The following is a 24,073-nucleotide window of genomic DNA, read 5'->3' on the forward strand; positions in this document are numbered from 1 at the left end:
TCGAGACCAGGTTTTAATCACTTTAAAACAATTGCAAGGATCCATGATAATTGAGAGTTCAAAGCTCCAAATAGTGTGCAGCAATATACAAAGTCAATGAAGATAATTTTTATTTGATATCAATAGCAGTCTTTCTGGATTAATTGAACAATTAGATGTTACTTTTTTGCATTTGAGTAGGGGTGTCTATTGTTCTTGGTAGACTGACAATTTGATGGAAAAAGCACTACTCTAAACAATTTCAGTAAGTGGTCTTTTTTTTTTAACCTCTGCTGAATGTGAGCACAAGATGATTTAAACAAAAAGGGGGGAACACTTAACTTTAGAGCAGAGGTAACTTGTAAACAAAAACCTCCGATGTGCCTGTCAACACCTTTGCAACTTTATCAGGCTTCACAGAGAGAGGATCGTAGGAGACTGTCCAATCTCATTTATAATAGTCTTCCCTTTATTTGTTCTGTTTACATAACAAGTTGTTGATTTTCATCTGTACCTTATATCAGCTGGGTGCCTCACAGACTCCTTACATCATGAGGGAATGCACAGGGTACCAGATATACAATGCAGATGCCACATGGGGCAAAGCATCTACATTACCACCCATAGGTGGAGGCAGAATTGGAGAAGACGACTAACAAAATACGAGATCCACCCTGTTGACAATTAACCCCAGTGGAAAATCCAACAAATATGATCCAGCCACGCCGCACTTCATTATAGGGTCAAAGACATTGTAAAGGTTCTTCCTCGTGCAGGTGCCATATTCTAATTAAACGCTTCAGCAAATTTAGCTTTTGAGATAAAACACTAAATGATCAGTCAAAAACCACAGGAAGGAGGCTTGAAGCTTACCTTTGAACAACATGCAGTGACATGATAAATTGAGGCTCGCTGGTATTTGGAGTGCGCATAAGCCTGCTCCTTGTTTGTGCAGCAACCATGGTGCCGTCAGATAAAGAAAAGCGATACACAGGACTCAAAGCCTGACCCTGTCTCAACACTGTAATTCAGAGAAGTTGAGGAAAAATTACAAAAAGCACACAATGCTCCCTGAAAACTCAGACTTTAGATACAGTGTTTCAAAATAATAATTCCCGCATGGACAAGCTGATTAATACTGGGACGCCATTCCATTAAAGATGGTATCTCATTGGTACCTCATTCTTGTAAACATTTTTTTATGATGTGGATTTTGGGAAGGAGATAAAAGTGGGGAGCATGGGTTTGGAGAACTGCAAGGTTGGAGGCTGTGGAAGGGATAACACCGAAGGTGATGAGATCGGTAACAATCTGGGCGATGATGGCCTGGTGGTTCGTCTGTGGGTCATGGTTAAGGGGTTGGTATGAGGAGGTGCTCAAGAGCTGGCGTTTAGTCTTAGCACGGTAGAGGTCAGCCTGCCAGATTACAACGGCACCTCTCTTGTCGGCGGCTTTGATAACAATGTTGGAATGGTTACTGGGTGAGTGGAGGGCTAGCCGTTCATAGGGGGTGAGATTGGAGTGGGTAAGGAGTAGAGAAGTCAAGACAGTTGATGTCACGTTGACATTTGGAAATTAAAATGTCAACTAGTCAAGAGCATAGATTTAAAGGCAAGAGGAAGAAAGTTTAAAGGAGGTTTACATGGCAAGTTTTTTTTTGCAGAGAGGGGTTAGTGCCTGGAATGAGCTGCCGGGAAATCAATGGAAAGAGATACAAAAGCAATATTTTAAAAGGCATTTACACAGATACATGAACAGGCAGGCAATTGAGGGGCATGGAGCACATGCAGGCAGATGTGCTGTTTAAATTGGCATCAGAATTGTCACAGATACAATGAGCTGACGAGTATGCTTCTTACTGCACCGTTCTGTGTTCTGCTCAAAGTCACTTAAAAACCAATAACCATTCGTTAAGCTTTTTCTACAAATGCCTGGCTTTTCTATGAATACTTGACTTTTCCTTCTATGAGTTAAAAAAAAAATATTGGTTCCACCTGTAAGTTAGTAAACACATTGTTTTCATATAGCAATGGATTTATTGGACATTTCTATCATGTATTTTAGATCTGAGGTTTTAATTTTATATGTATTTGTACAATGTCCAGTTAAGTTGCTTATATCATTTTAGTGCATTCCATAAATTCTCACCTTCATGATGATGCCTCTTAGCAAATGGAATCTCTTTGTCATTTTGCAGGTGAAATCTTTGAATACACCTTCGCACTAAGTCTTCCCAGCCTGGTTTCATTGAAGCACGTAATGCATTTATATCCAGAGATTTTAATTTGCCTATTTTTATTTAAAGAGGAGAAGAAGAAGGAAATAAATCTTATATGTCAAATATCCAAGATGAGAAGATTCCAAACTTAAAACTGTAATTTTGTTTTACCTGTTAAATCATGTTTGGTGGTAAAACTTTCAGTATTCGCAAATTGAGATCTCTCCTTCACGGGAACTCTCCTTGCCACACAGATTAAACAGGATTGCAAATCTGAGAAAGGAAAGAAACTATTTTCATTAAAAAATAAAAATGTAATGTCAGAAGTTTACAATTAAATATAATGCAGAAAAACTTAATTACAAGTGCAGCAATCACTCCTACACTGTAGACATTACCCAAATTGTGTCGTAAAAACCCGAAGTAATCATGAATTGTGGCGTGTTAGAAATTTTATTCAACTTGATCCCTTGGGCAACATCCGATCCTCCAAAGCAGATGCTGTGCATGATGCAAAGAACTGATATTTTGGCATTGAGACATGTCTGGAATCAACATCTAAATGATCATAATTGTCTCTCAAAGTGCTCAGATATCTGTATTAACAGTCATATTTTTGCCACCTTCGTGAATTTATTTTAATAAAATGTGGGGAGAAGTTGCTGGTGAACCGACAAGCACGTGCTTGGAAGAAATGCATCGAAAATAATTGGCCTCCTATTTCTGGGGCCATTTGGGAATAAAGAAATTGGAAAGAAAACTGAACACTTCATATACCATACGAGTTCCAGCTCTGACAGGTCGACAAATTTATTAGACAGACTTGCATTTATTTAAGAAATTCTTGGCTCAATGCAAGGGAGGAAAGCATCGAGGTATGAAAATTCTCATATCAGGGACCCCAGTTTGGGTATAAACACAACCAGATGCAAGTCAAAATTCTTTATTTTTTGCTTAAATATAGTTCAGCCATAACTTTAGAAGAGCGGATGAAAAGCTGGAGTAACTCAAGTGGGACAGGCAGCATCTCTGGAGAGAAAGAATGGGTGACGTTTCGGGTCGAGATCCTTCTTCAGAAACATCACCCATTCCTTCTCTACAGAGATGCTGCCTGTCCCGCCCGCTGAGTTACTCCAGCATTCTGTGTCTACCTTCAATTTAAACCAGTATCTGCAGTTCTTTCCTACACATTTTAGAAGAGCAACTTAGCAGCACCTATTAGCAATCCTTTAACTTCTGATTCTGTACTATTCGCTCTGTGCCTTGTCAGTTGGAATCACATTGTGGAAAATTCATGGAAAAAACGAGCCAAAACAGCCTCTGGTAAATCTTCCTACAACTCAATGGCCTTGGATGGATTTGAACCTAGTGCCTGCATGTGAAAGATCAATGCCAAATCTATTTATACAATACAATATATCTTTATTGACATTGTACTGGGGTACAACGAGATTGGGAATGCGACTTCCATACGATGCAATAAATTAATGAGCTAATCAGCATAAATTTAGACAACCCAGTGAAACAAAATTAGAGACAGTTTTAAAACAGAATAAAGTGCAAATAGGTCTGTGCCGGTTCGCTGTGCGATGTGACCATCCGATTCAGCAGGACCGGTTCATAGCAGCTATGGCCCTGGGGATGAAGCTGTTCCTGAGTCTGGAGGTGCGGGCGTAGAAGGCCTTGTAGCGTCTGCCAGATTTGTAGAAGTTCGAACAGACTATTGCAGGGGTGTGAGGAGTCTTTGTGAATGCTGGTGGCTTTCCTGAGGCATCGTGTATTGTAGATGCCCCCCAAGGCTGGTAGCTGTGTTCCGATAATCTTCTGAGCTCCATAGACTACCCGCTGAAGAGCTCTCCTCTCTGCCTCCGTGCAGCTAAGATGCCACACAGGGATGCCATGCGTTAGGATGCTCTCTATGATGCAGTGGTAGAAGGTCATCAGCAGCTGTTGGGGCAGACCAGACTTTTTCAGTGTTCTCAGGTAGCACAGTCATTTCTGCACCTTCTTGACCAGCGCAGCAGTGTTAGTGGACCATGTTAGGTCCTCCGAAATGTGAATGCCCAGAAACTTGAAGCTGGACACTCTCGCCACACTGTCCCCATTGATAAAGATCGGGGTGTATTCCCCATTATGTGACCTTCGGAAGTTGATGATCAGCTCCTTGGTCTTGGAGGTGTTTAGGGACAGGTTGTTATCTGAGCACCAGTCCGCCAGGTTCTGCACCTCCACTCTGTATTTTGTTTCATCCCCGTTGGTGAGCAGCCCGATCACCGTTGTGTCGTCTGCAAACTTGACAATGGTGTTGGTGTCGAATGCAGGAACACAGTCGTGTGTGAATAGGGAGTAGAGCATGGGGCTCAAAACACAGCCCTGTGCCGGTACTCAGGGTGATAGTGGAGGACAGGTGCGGGCCCATTCTCACTGCCTGCGGTCGCTCCATCAAGAAATCCAGGATCCAGTCGCATAACGACGAGCTGAGGCCTAGCTGGTGGAGTTTGGTGATGAGCTTGGTGGGGATGACCGTGTTGAAGGCAGAGCTATAGTCTATGAATAGCAGCCTCACGTACGTGCCCTGTCTCCCTTTCTTGCATCTATCAGAGGGACTCGCATAACATCCTTGATATACTGACAACTCTACTGATCTTCTCGACAGCCTTTCATTTTGATGCAGTTGTCCTTATCCAGTGGGATGGTCCCTAAGCCAATCTTTCCCATAATTTAAGAGCAAATACCATAACCCAAGTCAAAAGACTGCAAACTTGAACACTCTTCGCATTCTGCTGGCCTGGCTGTCTGATCTGACTGGACAACTTCCTGCCGCATCATTTACTCTTTTTTTGTAGATGCAACTATCTTTTACTCAAAGAACATAGAATGATTTTCCTATCCACCACAAAATCATCTGCTCTCACCGATCAACCACATGCACCACTTTCATCATCTCTGATTCAGAATGGGAACAAGTTGGACTGCTTTACGTCAACTGCAAATAAACAGGTTTTTGTAAAGTTTTTCTAACCCTTCCATGGTGGCAGCAGATGGGGATGGAGATAGAAATCACCACTTCGTCACATCAAGGGACTAGTACAGATGCAGACAAATTATGACAAATTTTATCAATAGCATCATTCCAAAGGTTGGTGATATGATGAACTGAGATTTACTATCACCCAACACCAAACACGAAATTGCTCTTTTAAGTTCCTGGTTCCACTTAAAACCTAATCCATAATTATTTAGTATTAAGCGACCAATATAACTCTAGCTTTCACCAAGTATTTACTACTTCACATCTATTTCTTATGTTATCTTATCGACTAAATTGTAATTAAAAATAACCACCAATGAAGCACATGAACAAAACCCACATTTATAGGCGGGTCGCTGTTTTTCTGAAGATGCACAAGATTTTGCAACAGTGTGCGACATGCTGGATCTGAGCTGGGCAGCGTGAGAGGGATATGGAGAGGAAAATCATTCAGAAGGTCAGGGACAGTGAGGAGGTAAAGTGGGGTTTTAGAGGTGTGGAGGGAGTAAGGTTTAGACATCGTTACCTCCAAAAAAAAGGCTATGATGAGTATTGGGTAGTATTAGAAGAGAGGGGATGAAAGGTTAGTAGGTACTTAAATTACATAGGTCCTAATCCTGCATAGCATCAGGACAATGTTGTTGTCCTGGGTGACCAAACTCAGACAATGCAACACATATTTCCCCCCAATGCTCCAAAGACATATTGCATGGGAAATCCCATCAGTCTATGTACAACTGACATGGAAATCAGTGATACAACATGGAAACTTGTGTCTCGGCCCAATGAACCTGTGCCAACTATCAAGCACCCATTAGCAATACGATGCAACAGAACTTTATTTATCCCAGGAGGAAATTGATTAATTACCATTTTTTAACCATTAATATTACCATTCAAACCAGTTTTTATTCTCCATGTTTCCATCATCTCACCCCAGATTTTACCACTCACCTAAACACCGCAGGCAACCTACAGAGGTCTATTAATATCAACCCACGCCTTTGGGAAGTGGGAGGAAACCAGAACACCCGGAGGAAACTGACAAGGTCACGGGGAGAAAGTGTAAATTCCACACAGACAGCAGAGGTCAGAATTGAAATTGGGTTGCTGCCCTCAGCTGCAAGAAAGCAGCATGACCAGGGCAATCAAAGACAAATCACACCCAGAGTGGCCAGATTAATTTTTTGGAGTGAGATGAATGAATTTGAAAATGCTCGTTACAACGCTTTAAATATTTTTTCAATCGCACAGCACTGAAAATAGTATCATTTTCTGAATCAAGTGTTAACTTAAATTGCTTCATGACATGATCTGAAAATAAATTTGCCAGTTTGTTCAAATTCCTTTGCGTGCAATGGTACATTGGCTATTTATTTTAAAGCATTCAGGAAAAAAGTTAAATACGTATTATTTTTGTGAATACTGTATTTTCTTTACAATACTATTCTTGTAGCAGCTGAAGTGCACTAAGTTTCATATAATACACTCAAGTGAATTAAATTGTTTTTTCTAAACAAATTAACACATCCACAAATTATAAGTAGGGAAATTACTATTTTAATATCAATTGAAAACTGTTGATTAATAAATTTGGATTTCCATTTGTTGTATTTATCTGATTGTCTGCTCACCATCCACTAAAACAATTGAAACTCTGTAAAAACATTCGAAATATTGACTATAATTTAAATACAATTACTAATTAAGTTAATCTACTTTATAAGAGCAAATCATGTTTACATTCCATTACTAAAATCTTGCATTTACACGTTGCAGTTGAAGGTAAGGTTCTTATACGATTAAAGGCAATATGCTAGTATCCTGCTGGAACACAGATTTAATTGTGTCAAGTATACCGCAATTGCCAAACAGGAAGAATTCTGGTCAGGTTTAGATGCTGCCAAACAAGCGAAACAGAAATACCATGATTTTTTTAAAAGTTCGATCCCTTTTACATTCAACACTTTGAATGTTCCTTCTATGTGGTTCACTGTTATTTTGTAGATTTTGTTTAAACTGAAGGAAACAGACCATTTTATGGCTTATGATTTCATAAAGACGGTGTACAATAAATCCCAGTAGGATGAATATAATTTAAGTAAATGAGATTTTTTTTTGTGACTATAATGTATCGGAACTGTTTCTTTCCTTAAGAGAGGTCAATTATATCAAAAGCCAAAATGATCTTTAATCTTAGTTGGGTACAAATAGTTAACAGGGTTTGAGGTAAGGCAGTTTCAGTAGTCCTATTATTGATCTTTGTGTTGATTATTACTGATCAGATAGAAGTTTTTGTAAAGAACCGCCAGATATGAAACAGGATTGGGCAACGACCATTGGACAGAGCAAAGCAAAATTAAGAGATGTTTCTATAAATTATTTTGTTTGCAATTACTAGCAGTAAAAGGAACATCTTGAGTCTTCAATATTAATGAAGCACATTTAAAGCACTTTAGCTTCAAAGCTTGCAAAAATTATGTTGACGTTGTAATGTTTACCAGCTTTTTTTTCTCCGTCTCAAAGGCTGCCCTTGTTATGTACCAGCCAACGTCCAGAGGACAAGCAAAAAGACTGACCCCAGGTTACCACAAACAGGAGCTGCAATTCAACCATTAGGTGGCATGCATGCCCGACTTTCTCTCACTTCCTGTGTGGAAGCACCTGACTTCCACAGTGCTTCCTCAACAGCGTATGCACGCCACATAAGAATTAAATGTGCAAAAATCTGTGACCCATATCTCCACATGATCGCAGGACTCAATAGCTGACGTGAAATATTTGCACGTTTTAAATATACGATAGGCGATTCTGTCATTAACTGTGGATTATCATAGTGCCAATGTGATTGCATGAAATCTTACCTTCCCCCTCTTCTTTAATTGACTTTGGTTGAGATACAGCAAAACACTGCATAGTTTCATATTTCTGAGGTGCTTCCTGGTTATCATGGCCTTCCTCATCAGTCTCACCAGGCGGTTTAACCAACATACGACAGTTAAAAGTGTGGCTGTTTCGTCTTGGGATTTCACTGGACCAAGGCACCACATTAACTGGAAAATGCAAGGTTTATACATTTCAGTATGAAATTGGAAAGAATAATTTGTATTCTGGCAAGCGAAAAATATAAAATCTTTATTTCATTAAAATTTGTATTTAATGTAAAAATACTACTTCATTTGCTGCCACTTAAATGCAGAAAATAACATGCAAAGAATATCCTGGAATTTTCTTTAGCGTCTCCACTAACAATCAGCAATCTGGAAGCCAGCTACTTTGAAACATGATTAGAATAAATTTAGCCAGATTGGATTTAGTACATTAATTTGTCTTTTTTATTCTGAGGCACAACCTCTATCTTTGTAACATGACTAAAGTTACAATTTATTTTATTAGCTCTTAGCAACCCGAATAACATCAAGATAGTTTTTGAACCTCAGATGACTGAAAATACAGCCCATTCACTGGTTCACCCATTTTAAGGCCTCAGCATTCAGAGATCCGAGAGATACACCACTTGGTCAGTGGATGAATGAGTTGGTGGCCGGCAGGCAAACAAGCATAAGGGTCAAGGTGGAAAATGGATGACAACAGGTGAGGCGAGGAGCACAGCAATTTAAATCTCAATTTAACTATTACATCAAAAGCCAAGGTGCTAAATAAAAAGAAAATCCCTCAGAAATTAGCAAGCTTTGAACGAGCTTTGAGACCATCAACAGCCAAGTAAAAATAAAAGTATTAAATGAAGAGATAACAATTTTTAAACAGATCCTTACCAAGAGATTTAGGCAAAAGGTTTCTTACAAACTCTGCATGGTCACCAACATGCAGAATGCTGTATACACTGGAGTTTATAAGCTCTTCTTGGTTGTACTTCAGGTACTGGGTCACATTCTCAGATACAAACACTATGTGCCCTTCAAGATTAACCACAAAAAGGAATCCATCCAAGGCCTGTGAAGAACAAATACTACAAATTAAATGCCATTTTTATAGACACTCTCCCATCGATAATCAGATGAGACATTTTGTGCTAAAATGTTAGAAAGCTTGAGATTGTGGATGAATATTTGGCTATATTTAAGAGGGAGTTAGATGTGGCCCTTGTGGCTAAAGGGATCAGGGGTATGGAGAGAAGGCAGGTACAGGTTACTGAGCTGGATGATCAGCCATGATCATATTGAATGGCGGTGCAGGCTCGAAGGGCCGAATGGCCTACTCCTGCACCTATTTTCTATGTTTCCAATATCAGTGGCAGTTTTCAGTTCCAAATCTAAAATCACTTTTTCATCTACCTATCCACATCTCTCAGAGGCTACTTGGGTAAATGCAGGCTGTCACTCAAACCAATACCAACATCAATTTAGCCAGTCAGCAAGCAAGCAGACCCGCTGCACTCATACCACTTTGTCTTTCGATACCCTCATTAACCACTCCCCCACATCTTCCTATGGACGGCTGTTGTAGCATTCATTTACTGCTGCGGCACGGTGGCGCAGCGGTAGAGTTGCTGCCTTACAGCGAATGCAGCGCCTGAGACTCAGGTTCGATCCTGACTACGGGCGCCGTCTGTACGGAGTTTGTACGTTCTCCCCGTGACCTGCGTGGGTTTTCTCCGAGATCTTCGGTTTCCTCCCACACTCCAAAGGCGTACAGGTATGTAGGTTAATTGACTGGGTAAAATGTTTTTTAAAAATTGTCCCTAGTGTGTGTAGGATAACTAGGCGGCGCGGACTCGGTGGGCCGAAGGGCCTGTTTCCGCTTTGTATCTCTAAACCTAAATCTAAATCTAAAAAATTCTAAAATTCCTCACACTGCAATGCTCAAAGAACATGCCTGAAGGGGTGGCACAGTGGCACAGCTAGTGGAGCTGCTGCCTTACAGCTCCAGCGACCTGGTCCAATCCTGACCTCTGGTGCTGCCTGTACGGAGGTTGTGCATTGCCCGCATCTTCCACATGGATTTCCATCTGATGGTACAATTTCCTCTCACATCCCAAAAACTTGTGGATTGGTCAGTTGAACAAGTAACTTTAGCATCGCCTCTGGAATTCAGCTCTTGTATCCACATTCAGAGCAAGACTGGAATGACTACCGGAACTTCATGCAGGTTATTGGCAGGGGAGTCAGTGAACCTTTTCATCACGTGAATCAGAAGAGTAGAACTGAAGGGATTAATGGGCTGGATTGACTACGGGCTGGCTACATTTAAACCCAGGTGCATTGAGATCAAATGGAACAGATATTCTCCTGGGAAAGACCAGTTTAATCACCAGAAATCAGGATGTTTTGGTCTCTTGGATGGAACAGAACCAGAATGTTATTCGAATAAATTCTGGTCCTTAACAATCAACAAGCATGTTCCTTTAAAAATGATAATGAAACTGTTTCCATTGCTATTGGTTGTAAACTGACCTCGAGCATCATTGGTCCGAGTGCCTCTTTATCGATTACACCTTGGCCTGTGGAGGATACATCCGCTTTCTGCACAGCATCTTCGTTTGCGGCAACCTTTTCTGTAAAACAAGAGGAAACTATTGCAACATGGCGATTTACTAAATCTCTATTTCAAGATTCTTAAACTAATTTTAATTTCATATTGCCATGCTAAGCTTTTTACACATTTTCTTTGTCTTTAATCCAGATGGTACTGTGGTGGAGTGTCCCCGGAAAAAAAAGCTCCATGTTTGTGACCGAGTCCCCATTGCAAAACTCAATCAGGTCTGCTCACCCTGATAACCAACTCGCAATGTATTCCTGAACCCACGGACGGCTTCAGTTATCGATAAATAAGTCCCTCGATTAAAATCAACTTTCATATACAATTTCTCCTTCTTCTAAACATATAGTATACTGAAAGTTACTGAAAAGATCATGTAAAAATATGAAAAGATCATATTAAAATACATACAAATTCATATTAAGTGCATTATCACCATCAAATCGTTGCAGTATTTGAGAAATCTAAATTAATATTAGTGTGGTGTAATGTGTTTCTCAGAAGAGTGGGAAACAATATTAGGCAACATGAGCAATAATGGACTGCCAGTAACTGACTCCACTATTAAATAACTGGAAATCGAAAGAGTAAAGTTAAAAGAAAACCTATATGTTAAAGATAGTTAGGCTAGGATGTTCATGACCTCAAACGAAACAATGTATTTGTGCAGATGTTATTAATGTCAGTTTGAAAGCACTACCAATTACTACTAGAGAATATTCCAAAATCCAAGATTCATTACTAACAACTTTGTCAACAAAAAAAACACATTAAACTAGTCAATAACTGCCACAAGTATCCTTAAATAAAAACTAACAACTAAAATTAGCAGAGAAGAGACACCAGTGACTGGAGATGCCTAGGTCTGTAGCAAACAAAAAAGTTGTTGGGAGGAACTCAGCTTGTCAGGCAGCATCTGTGGAGGTAAATGGATGGTCAGCGTTTTGGTGTGAGACCGGGAGCTGAGTTGCATTGGGACTGCATAAAATTAGAAATTTTGAAATTGAAATCACAGCAGCTGAGGATCAGAAGATACAAAGGGCCAGAGAGTGTGGCAGCAATGAAAGTGATATTATCAAAGCTCACCTCCGTTAAGGGTTGAAAATGACGACAAGCCTGAGGTCAAAGGCAAGCATAGTTTAAGATGGAAATTCTCAGTTGCTGCTATCAATTCAGTGTTCCTCTACAGATATGATGTTTGGAAACAAAACTAATAGAAGCAATGCACTGGCAAAACTCTAAGCTATTTAAAAACTAGTTTCGCTTTAATACCCTGAAAATGTTAAGCCTGGTAAGATGCAAGTCTTTTTTTTAAATTTAAAATTGGGCCACAATTACTATTTAACAAACACTTGCAGTATTTTAGCTTTTGGTTTAGTCTTACGTGTATGTTATAATCTTTATTTCATATTCTCCAAATTGTTCCATTATTTGAAAAAAATGTGCTTTATCCTATTCACTTTGATGTCCCTGGGAACCTTTCAATCTGGCTGACCACACACCTAATTTGATGATATCAAGTTTGTCAACCATACTAATGTCTGCAAAGGTGATGCCCATGCTAGAGATTACGAAAATCTTTGTGGAGGATTTACTTGAACTCAGTAAAGATGTTGTGCTAACTGCAGATTCAGGGCCAATTGATTGTCATTCTACTGGCAATGGAATAGTCATTGCAGATGACACTGGATTAATTCTACAGCTGGATTTCATGGCGTGATGAGATGCAGTATGTGGGGAATTTTTCTCACCTCTGTTAGCCAAGTTTACACTCTTCTACGAATGATGCAATGATTATATGAACTGCATAACTATTGGAATTAAGTGGGCTGGAATATGCTGCCTGTGACAAGCCCAACCCATGTGCTCACTCACAACTGTTAAAATGCAGCAGACAGAACTTTTACACATCCTGATATCAACTTGTTTGCACATGCTGTCCAAATCTAGGATGGCAGGACAATAGACAATAGGTGTAGGAGTAGGCCATTCGGCCCTTCGAGCCAGCACCGCCATTCAATGTGATCATGGCTGATCATTCTCAATCAGTACCCCTTTCCTGCCGTCTCCCCATACCCCCTGACTCCGCTATCCTTAAGAGCTCTATCTAGCTCTCTCTTGAATGCATTCAGAGAATTGGTCTCCACTGCCTTCTGAGCAGAGAATTCCACAGATTCACAACTCTCTGACTGAAAAGGTTTTTCCTCATCTCCGTTCTAAATGGCCTACCCCTTATTCGTAAACTGAGGCCCCTGGTTCTGGACTCCCCCAACATTGGGAACATGTTTCCTGCCTCTAACATGTCCAACCCCTTAATAATCTTACACGTTTCGATAAGATCCCCTCTCATCCCTCTAAATTCCAGTGCATACAAGCCTAGTCACTCCAGTCTTTCAAAGGACTCTTGGAGTGGAGCAGGACAACACTTGCCCACGAAACAAAATAAAACTCTGACCATCAAAAAAGCCTTGCCCTTCCCCCTGACTCAGTTGGCTGTCAAGTTTGTTGTACTTTGGTTCAGAATATCCCCGATATTCTGAAACAGTCAAAAACTAAAAAATTTAAACAAGTCAAAAAGTTAAAAGCTAAACGTTAAGCAAAAATAAATCATACTAACACACTTGTAAACTAAAATGCTTAAAGTAAACTCAATTAGTTTAAACGAGATATAAATAAGCTTAAATGAGCCATCCTGCTGTCCCTGCATTTAAATCAGTTCACCAAGCACAGTTTTAGTGAATAGATTCCGCAGCTTAACTGCTGAGGAATTAAAGTGAGTTTTTACTTTGCCACTGAAGTTCAACTGGAGTGTAAAGTTAGAGTGCAGCTGGGAAATTTGTTGGTGGATTTGGAGTGTAAAGTTAGAGTGCAACGGGGGAATTTGTTGGCGAAACTTGGCCAGTTTCGTTGAGAACTTCTGCATTCGCACTGGAGCCCTGAGCCTCCTGTTTTGTTTTCACCTGTATGTAATTGGTACTGTGCATCCAAACTTAATCATATTTTGACCCCAATCTTGAAAAAAATGAATTTACTTTCCATATCTTGAATCCAATGCAAATTTTTTAATTCTTGACCGATGTCTTGGTTTAAGAACTATGAATCTTGACTTGAATCTAGTGCTTAAATGAAAACATGTACTTTGTTCGAATGCTTAAATATTAATATTTAATCTAAAAACGGAGGAACGAAGTGTCATTTTAGTCCAGGAAATAATAAAATGGATCATGTGTGCCCGGAATTCTAGTTATAACCTTAGGAAGTAAATAAGATCCAATTTTAGTTAATTGCAGATATGAACAATTTTGTCCCTGTTTTCATTGATAAAATTAACTGAAAAGATCAATACAAGCTAAGTGGTAATTGCAAAATACATGCTGGACTGAGCATCATTTTAAAGCACCAAATGTCTGATGCTCTAAAACCACATCTGTTTCTGCTTTCTCAATGTTAATGGTGAAAAATGGGTAAGCAGTCTGGTTCTTCATATCCCTTTTTACTTCACACCCCAACTTCATTCTGAACAGCTGCTGTGTGTGTGCCATTCTGCATTTTAATTTCTTAAGAAGCAGAATGAAATGAAAACAAGATACATTCAAAGAGCAAGGCGCAATCTGGCTCTAAGCAGATGCAATGTGCTCATTTCCAACAGCCTGCCAGAAGGGAATATCACTCTATCTTGCTGAGTACGCCTTTCCACTGGGATTACAGCAGTGTCTTAAGAGACTTTGTTTATAATCACACTAACTGTGACAGCAGCAGCAGCAGCTCTGCCTACAACGTGAACACGTCGGATAGAATTCAATTGAACAATGTGATCAATTATTCTGCTAGAAAATCTTCACTGCTATTTAAACTGATTTTATAACCAGTGGGGTTGGTCGTAATGATTACAACACAAATAATACAAATTGCTCATAAATGTTACTGCATGTTATTGACACAAGAGTTGCAAAGGTTATCGCCGAAGTAGAATATACAATGCCAATTCAGAAGACAGTGGCAGAATCAGAAGTAAATCAGTATTCAAATTCACTTCTACATAAATCTGGATTTTATATCAAACATCCATTGACATAAAGTGTTGTTGAAAGACCCCCTATACTGTAGTCATATTTTTTTAAAGATTAAAGTAAAAATCCCAAAAGCCAAATGCTCAAAATACAGATAGTTTACTGATACACAACAGCAATGAAGCAATGTATCAATCCTATCTCACGTTTAATTAAATTAAACATTCGATTAATACAGCTGGACAAAGATGGATTTAGTCATTTACACCTCACACTGACACAATGCATCACAAAACAGAGGCATTTAAACCACAGCACAACTCTGATCTTTAGCATATACTGCCATGGTATAATTTTAAGACTAATATCTCGGTTGGAGTGCTTTTGAATGACCCTTAAAACAAGCTAATTACACATTCTGATTAAACAATTATGTATGCTACCTTGAAATAAATCAACTCATAGCGCCTTCTTTCAGCCTATAAATATCAGCCACAAGGTGAAAGCTTTTGTAAAAATAGTGTACTATTCACAATCACAAATGTTCTTAAAGGCTGATGTGCCACCCAGGGGAGCCCCCTCCAACAGCCGAGGACCTTCTAGAGGACCTCCCCTCCAGTGTCCAATGGCCATCGGTAGAGATCCCCCCCCAGTGGCCGGAGGCCATCCAGAGCTCCCCCTCCAGTGGCCGAGGGCCAACCAGAGGAACTCGGCTCAAGTGGCTCGGTTGCAGTCAGTGGAGCTTAGCTCTAGCAGTCAAGGGGATATCTGGTAGATCTCAGCTTTATTGGCTCAGGGATGTCTGGAGGTGCTCATCTCCAGCATCCATGTTTGGCTGTAAAACCTTTGGATGAGTCTTCCCAGGACGCAGTCTAATCAACTGTGCAGATCATGCTGATGCTGCTACAAAATTATAATTGCCCTAAGTGTGCAATAAACAGAGTATAGTACAGCTCAGTAACAGGCCCACCGACCTGACTCGTCCATGCTGACCAAAATGCCCACATTCCTCCATTTGACATATATCCCTCTATTCCTTTCCATGTACCTGTCTAAATGCCAAGTAGGTTTTAAAAAAAGTGAAATATGGTCCTGTTAGAATGAAAGGCAAGACTGATAGAAGTGGGGAACCCTGGGTGACAAAAGATATTGAGGTTCTGGTTAAAAAAGGAGGTATCTGCCAGGTATAAGCAGCTAGGATCCAGTGAATCCCTTGAGTATAGGAGGTATCAGAGTACATTTAAGAGGAAAATCAAGAGGGAAAAAAGGAGAAATAAAATAGTTTCGGCAGATAAAATAAAGGATAATCCAATGAGATTCCACAGCTATATTAAGGGCAAAGGAGGAACTAAAGAGAGAATAAGAGCATTAAAGATCAATGAGTCATCTATGTGTGGACCACCGGAGATGGGCCAAGTGTTAAATTAATATTTGTTGTCTGCATTTACCATGGAGAAAGACATAGATGCTTGGGAACTCAAGGAAGTTAATATTGATGTCTTAAAGAGAGTTCACATTAAAATAGGTGCTGGAGGTCGTAAAATGCAGAAAGATGGATGAATCCTCAGGATCTGATCAATTGTATCCTAGGACATTGTGGGAAGCGAGGGAAGAAATTGTGGGGACACTGACAGAGATATTCGGTTTAGTTTATTGTCACATGTACCAAGGTACAGTGAAAAGTATTTTTGTCGTGTGCTGTCTAGTCAGCGGAAGGACATACAAGATTACATTCAAGTCAACCATAGTGTACAGATACAGGATAAAGGTAGAGGAGATTAAGAGCTGCATAGTTAGAGTAAGAAATTCTGCAGTTGGAATAGAGGTTCAAAAGAGTGAAGCAATTGTAATGAATGATTGCAGATCCACTTTTGGGACCAGCACGCCGAGAGGCATCTGGTTTGGGCACCATCTTTCTTTTTTCTTTAGCACCATTGACATCCACAGCTGAGGTGCCGGAAGATTGATGGGTGGGTAATGTTGTGCCTCTATTTAAAAAGACTGCAAGGGAAAGCCTGGGAACAATAGTCTGTTGAGCCTAACAAGTGGTAAGCAAATTATTGGAGGATATTCTGAGGGATGGTATCTACATGTATTTGGCAAGGCAAGTCAGGGATAGTCAGCATGGCTTTGTGTATGGAAAAGTGTCTCTCCTATACTACCAAGTACTTTTGAAGAAGTGACCAAGGCAATTGATGTAGGCCGTGCAGTGGACTTTGGCAAGGCCTTTGCCAAAGGTATCGCATGGCCGCTAGTCTGGAAGATTAGGTCATACTAGACCAAGTGGACCCAAACCTCTCCTGCATTGGTGCAGCACCCCCTCCTCCCCCTTATCCTCCCTCCTCCACCCCCCGCCCTCCTCCCTCCCTAGGAGATAAGATTTAAACTTTAAAATGTGAGTAACCTAAAAAATATAACACCAATTTCAATGAAACTGCTACCATTAGCACCAAAGGGACGACGGTGAGTAAGGTGGGCCTAAAATTGTCACGCTATCGTGTACCGTTTTGGCTGTAGTTCAGGAACAAACAAACAAGAGTTTTAGTATATAGATGGGATCCAGGGCGAGCTGTCAACTGGATACAAAATTGGCCATTACCCTCTGTACATTAATGCTGCTAAGGTCCTTGCCATTTGCGCTTGGCGAGCATTTGACAACGCAAAATACATTATCTCACTTATCTGAAGTAAATTGCATCTGTCACTGCTTCACTCAACTTTCTAGCTGAATTATAACCCCCAATTCCTGGGCAACCATCGTCAATATCTACAACTGCACCTATTTTCATGCCATTAGCAAACTTATTATGAATGATGCGATTAGTACGTTTGCTGATAGCATGAAGATTGGTGCAGTTGTATATATATACACACACACTGTACATATACACATATATATATTGTACATACACGCGTTCATAACCCTCCACCACTACCTTCTGCCTCCCATCAGCAAGCCAATTTTGGATTCAGTTTGCAAAATCATCAAGGATCCCATGTGCCCTAACCTTCAGGTCCAGCTGACCATGTGGAACCTTGTCAAAAACCTTGCTAAAATTCACATAAACTGCCTACTGCCTTGACTCCATCAAATTTCCAAATAACCTTCTCAAAAAACTCAGATCTGTGAGACAACATTCCCCCACACAAAACCATGTTGACTCCTCTTCATCAGCCCTTGCCTTTCCAAGAGATCATAAATGCTATCCCTAAATTTATTTTCAAACAATTTTACCTAATACTGACATAATACACTGTTGACTGCCCATCTTGAATAGGACAACATTAGCTGCCCTCCAGTCTTGCAGCACCTCATCCACGGCTAAAGATGATGCCAAATAATCGATGATGCAATATAACTGATTTTTGGCAACAAGGCAAAAAGAATTGCCATTCCATGTACAATGCTCTTTAAAGGGAAAATGGTGAGGTCAGGGCTGCCAATCTACATTAGGCACGGGGGAAAGGAAAACACCACCGAGTTACTTGTGCACCGCATCGAACTAAAATTAGAAAACCTAACATATGGCTCCATGAAACCAGGGGCATTCATATTCATTAGGAAGCCTTCCACTCCCAGAAAAACACAAGACCCTTCCTGTGCTCTCCAAATGTGTTTATCTTTTCAACATTCATGTACTATATTTCACTGTGCTGCTGAAATTTCCTGCAGTGAATATTAAACACAGCAGCTGCACTTTTTCTCAGTGTTTACACTTTCAGAGAGCAAGCTAAGAACAAAGCTCTGTACTATGCCAGGTACAGCTGCTATGATATTAATCAAGCTTTTCTAGTCTTCACCACGCCCCTCCCCATCTTTCCTTCAGTTATTATGTTACTTATGGCTGAGGAACGCCATCTTAATTTATCCGCCGAGACTCACCCTCTGTCCTAGATGATATCATCATTTCTAATAATTTACTTTCACTCTCCTGCCACGCGTCAACATTAGTGCTATAATTAGCTACTGCAAGTTCAGAACGGTGCTCCTCAAGTCATATTCCTAATCAAGTCACGCTGCCTCACTTTTTAACCTCTTGCTCAATTGGAAAACAGAGAGCTCGCCAACTTTTCTTCAGTAGGACACAAAGTAACTCAGTAGGTCAGGCAGCATCTCTTGAGAACATGGATAGGTGACGTTTCAGGTAGAGACCCTTCTTGAGAACTCAAGAGTTTCAAGCATGAGACTCATGACACTGCTTTGCGCATATCTCTGCAATCAGTATTCACATTGCAGTTTTCCGACACCACTATAAAGCTCATCTGCAATGGCCACTGATTCTTCAATACACCACTTGGGGTGTTCTACCTTTGGAGGTGCACTTTTTGATGGAGAATTTGGCTCCTTAACCAAATCAAAAGCTTTCAAAGGAATATTCAGAGCAACAGAGCAGTTAATTCCACATTAACTGGTTTTCACTCATTTCTGTTTGAGAGGCTTTTTCCTCATGTTAAACTTCAAAACCATTGGCATTTCCAAACATCCCAAGGCCGGGAGAGAGCTATACAAATGCTAGTTCTTTATTTCATATATAATCTGCTTCATTAAAGAAGAGAAAGTGCTGAAAGATTGGTCCTGCAGAAATCCCTCTCTAAATGCACTCCTCAGACAAAGACGTACAGGTATGTAGGTTAATTGGCGGGTAAAATGTAAAAATTGTCCCTAGTGGGTGTAGGATAGTGTTAATGTACGGGGATCACTGGGCGGCACGGACTTGGAGGGCCGAAAAGGCCTGTTTCCGGCTGTATATATATGATATGATATGATAAGTTGGCTCAGTACATTGACCAATCCACTTCCCAGCCAAGAACAAGGACCTCTCTTGTTCCCTTCTATTCAACCTCCACCTTTCCAGCCCACTGTTATCCAGTTCCATTTTCTTCTTCCACCTGGTTCCATATGCCTCACACCCCTACATTCTACCTAAGTCCCCAGCCCGAATGTTCCAGTCTGCCCAACATCCCTCCCTCACCTGACTCCGCTCATCTCTTTCCCTTTCCCTTCTTCTCAGCGTCCATAATCTGCAGTCCTCTTATCTCCACAAATTACCTCCTCCGTTGCTATATTCACCCCTCGCTTCCATCCCCACCTGTCTCCGTTTGCCCATCAACTCTTCCTCATTTGGGTACACCCATGACCTCCGATCTCCTGCTTTGCCCTCTCACACCTCCCCCCCAAAAAATTGAAAAACCACAAGTGATTTAATCAATTTAATAGTTCGGGAATGGTGAATGACCCAGTGCCTCCAGGAAACTCTGGACAGCAATGCTCTTTTTTAACTAGTTATCTGAATATGGTGCCAGCAATTTATTAGCCACCTCCCCTTTACACTCTCAGACCTGTTGCAGTCTCAATTTGAAATGTTGACCGTCCCTTTGCCTCCACAGATGCAGCCTGACACATGGAGTCCCTCCAGTGTTTTGTTTTGTTTTAGCTCCAGATCCCAGCATATGCAGTCTGTGGTGCCTCCCTGAACAACCATATTTCTTGAAATTGAACCTAGCTCTTGGTTTTTGGAATAGCTGAATCCAAATCACGCTGAACTTGCTCATTCTGAGATTGTTGTTCCCCAGGGTGCTACAATTTTCATTTCCTGTACAGTGCCAGCACCATATTCAGATAACTAGTCAAAATGAGTATTGCTGTCCAGAGTTTCCTGGACACACTGGGTCATGCAGCAGTCACGATCTACTAATTTGATTAAATCACTGGGGTTTTTCCATTTTATATTTGGCTGCTGATGCCTCTGATTTAAAAAATCTTTCCTTTTCTCTCATACCCTTATCTCCAGAGAATAATGTCTTCCGCTAGCATTGCCTTAATTTTTAGCAACACATACTCGTGTTAGCTTAAATTTAACAATAGTCAGAATTATACAGCACAGTAACAGACCCTTTGGCCTACTATGTCTATGACGACTTGTTTGCCAATCAACATTAATCCATTTGCCTGCACGAGGACTATATTTTTCCAAGTCGCATGTAGGAACGAACTGCAGATGCTGGTTTACAACAAAGATAGACACAAAATGCTGCAGTAACTCAGCGGGTCAGGCAGCAACTCTGGAAAAAAAGAATAGGTGACATTTCAGGTCGACCCTTCTTCAGACTGAGAGTCAGGGGAGAGGGAAACTGGAGGAGGCCTAGAACAAAAAGTTTCCCTCTCTCCAGACTCTCCGTTTAAAGAAGGGTCTCGACCCCAAACGTCACCCTTTCCTTTTCTCCAGAGACGCTGCCTGACCCGCTGAGTTACTCAAGCATTACTTCCAAGTCCTGCCCATTTAAGGATGTCAAAATCTCTTACCTCTCACCTTAAACCAATGCCCTCTTGTTTTCGATATCCCTCTCATAGGAAATGTTCATTTTTGATATTTCGGACCTACACTTTCCATATACTTGTTATTCTTGTTTTGCACAAGAAATGAACAAACTACTTTGCCTATTACATTGTTTAAGGCACTTAACATTCCTAAATGTAAAGTTAATTTACATCCATTGCTCTGCTGTGTTACTGGTATCCCTTTCTCATCATAATACACCACCCTCACAAACCCATTCTATCAACATATTTTCTATAGTTCTAGCCCTTGTACATAACTATATTAATGTAAATATGCTCCAGGTATGTCAATAATACTTGCTTGGTCCTCCTGGACACTGCGCCCTCTTCGCCGGCTGACTACGTTGTTCCACACAACCACGCAATCACAGATTTGGTACTTTGCAGCTCAAACAGCATGTTTAAATATTTCCAATATTTATTCTGTACCAATTTTATTATGGAGGAATTGCCAATTATTTATTTCCTCTTTGTTTTGTTTTATTACCTCAATTTTTCCATATTAGGTATTACGGTTAATTTGTACAAAACTACGATGATTTTGTAGGTTTTATTATAATAATAATAATAATGCATTTTATTTATATAGCGCTTTTCATATACTCAAAGACACTTTACAGAGATTTAGAGAGATTTATGCTTCGGTGAGTAAGTGAGATCGTGACGATTTTCTTTTGCATTGTAACTTGTGAACACTAACATAATCAATTGCATCCCTGTTTTACTATATACTCTTGAGGTTACCTGTTATAACACACCAGCTCGCCTACTGCTTTTCAAACAATATTTCATTCAACCTGCCTTCGGAAGTTATTTCTACTTTATATTTGAGGAACTACATTATTGGTGATCTCTTGCTTATCCAAGAATAAGCGAGTTTGGTATCTCGATCGAGCATGCGTCAGCCATTCCTTCCCTCCAGAGATGCTGCCTGTCCCGATAAGTTACTCCAGCATTTTATGTCTATCGGACTGATGTGTTTCAGGGTGATATTATAGGGAGGGTTTGATCAGACAAACCGCTCCGCTGGATGCTGACCTCTGCAGCTGTCTAATCGCTGCACGAACATCAGCTTCAAGTTTACAGTGGTCATCCATTGACATTCCGGACTGTAGCCACCGCCTGCACAAAGCAGCAATTCATTCTCTCAAACGTTTGTTTTTCTTTTGCATCGCCGACAATCCAAGAACGATTGAGAAAACCAAGAATAACAGATGGTTTGGGAAGTGCGACATATTCCCGCTTGAGGAGCAGCTCCGGTACAAGTTACAATGCAAAAGAAAATCGTCACGATCTCGAAGCATAAAGCAATAAAACCTACAAAATCATCGTAGTTTTGTACAAATTAACCATACATACACAGAATTAATAGTTTTGAAAAGTTTTTTTTTTACCTCGAGGAAGCAAAACTGGAAAATACGGATGAAACGCAGGTCTGTATACACGCAGCAACTCAGCTGGCGAGAATGTTTAGCGCTTGTGACCTATGACCTGCGCTTGCGCGGTCGAGATACCGAACTCGCTTATTGAAACTAAATGCTGTTCTGAAGTTTGCTTTCTAACAAAATGTGTTGACAATTGAAGTAGCGTTACAGATATTCTGCAAGTACATAATGCTTCATTATACAATATATTACTGTATTATGCTTATACAACTAGCTGTTATTGAGTGGTCTGGAAATAAACGTGTATATTTTCAGATAAATCACCAAGCTCACATCTAAAATGGAGGCACAGAGACTGCAGATACTGGAATCTGAAGCAAAAAACGAACTGCTGGAGGAACTCAGTGGGTTAGGCAGCCTGTGTGGAGGGAAATAAACAGTCAACATTTCAGATCAGAACCCTTCATCTGGAAGTCCAGTCAAGAGGAAGGGTCTTGACTGGAAACATTGGGTGTCCATTTCCCTCCACAGATGCTGCTCAACCCACTGAGTTCCACCAGCAGTTTGTTTTTTCCAACCAAGACAATGGATAGACAATCTACATTTCAGGTGACATGACAACGGGCACAAAGACATTGATAACTCACCAATGATCTGGTTTACACTACATATGCTGGACAATGTTGAAATTGGAAGCATGCTGCAGATTAGGTGACATATATGACCTCTCACTCTGACCCTGGACACACCATTAGATCCAGGGCTGTTGGGCAACTTGCTAAGCTGAGGGCAGATACATTTCAGATTTGGCAGTCTGAAGAAGGGTCTCGACCCAAAATGTCACCCATTCCTTCTATCCAGAGATGCTGCCTGTCCCGCTGAGTTACTCCAGCATTTTGTGGCTTTCTTCGGTATAAACCAGCATCTGCAGTTCCTTCCTACATACTTCAGATGTTTTTATAACTCTTAATCATTCTTTAGTTTGTATTTTTGACATAATTTTTTGTTCAACTATTTTTCAAATGTCTCTGATGTTGATAAATTTGGAAGCAGTGAAGAGGGCCTTTGATAGCATGACCTCTCAGAAGGCCACCAGGGTAGTCCTTGGGCCTGGGCTGTGGTCTCATCGCTACTTGTGGTCTGATGGGGCTCAGGGAACAGCAAAGGTAGTGATACCAGCAGGACCTTAGCTGGTTGCGAGAATGATCAGTGACCACAAGGAAGAGGCCAGGATCACCATGACGTGGGCCAATATTGCTCCTCATGTAAAGATGCATCATCAGTGCCTGACTTCTGTTCAACTGCTTCCCAAAGATACTGATGTGAAGGGCAACACAATAAATGGCAAATCATACACGTTGCAGAGTTCTTCCTACTGCTTCACTTGATCCAGAGTGGGACATTAATATCCCTGATTTAGCATAGATTAAATATTGTGGTAGTGCTGTACAAGTGGTTTCTTTTTCAGACAGGAAATTAAATCACCATCCTTCACATTGATGGCATTAATCAAACTAATCATTTGAACCATTTGGAATATTAAAAAATACTTCCGCATCTTGCATCTCATTGAGGTTTATCAGGCCTTTTGAACAGATCACTCAATCATGC

General features: G+C 40.5%; 1 protein-coding gene across 18 annotated transcripts in view; it reads right to left on the bottom strand.

Annotated features, from left to right (window-relative positions):
* Positions 1-24,073, bottom strand: part of ncoa2 (nuclear receptor coactivator 2) — a 244,572-nt gene that overhangs the window by 46,510 nt on the left and 173,989 nt on the right. For all 18 annotated transcript variants that reach the window (XM_078398135.1, XM_078398134.1, XM_078398129.1 and 15 more), the window contains 6 exons: positions 10,643-10,743; positions 9,005-9,182; positions 8,093-8,281; positions 2,369-2,470; positions 2,128-2,268; positions 853-1,000 (listed from right to left, as the gene is read on the bottom strand). In XM_078398135.1, coding sequence (XP_078254261.1) covers positions 853-1,000; positions 2,128-2,268; positions 2,369-2,470; positions 8,093-8,281; positions 9,005-9,182; positions 10,643-10,743 — 859 coding nt within the window. The remainder of the gene's footprint in view (positions 1-852; positions 1,001-2,127; positions 2,269-2,368; positions 2,471-8,092; positions 8,282-9,004; positions 9,183-10,642; positions 10,744-24,073) is intronic.

This window comes from Rhinoraja longicauda, chromosome 4 (genome assembly GCF_053455715.1).
Source record: "Rhinoraja longicauda isolate Sanriku21f chromosome 4, sRhiLon1.1, whole genome shotgun sequence".
In the NCBI taxonomy this organism is placed as follows: Eukaryota; Metazoa; Chordata; class Chondrichthyes; order Rajiformes; family Arhynchobatidae; genus Rhinoraja; species Rhinoraja longicauda.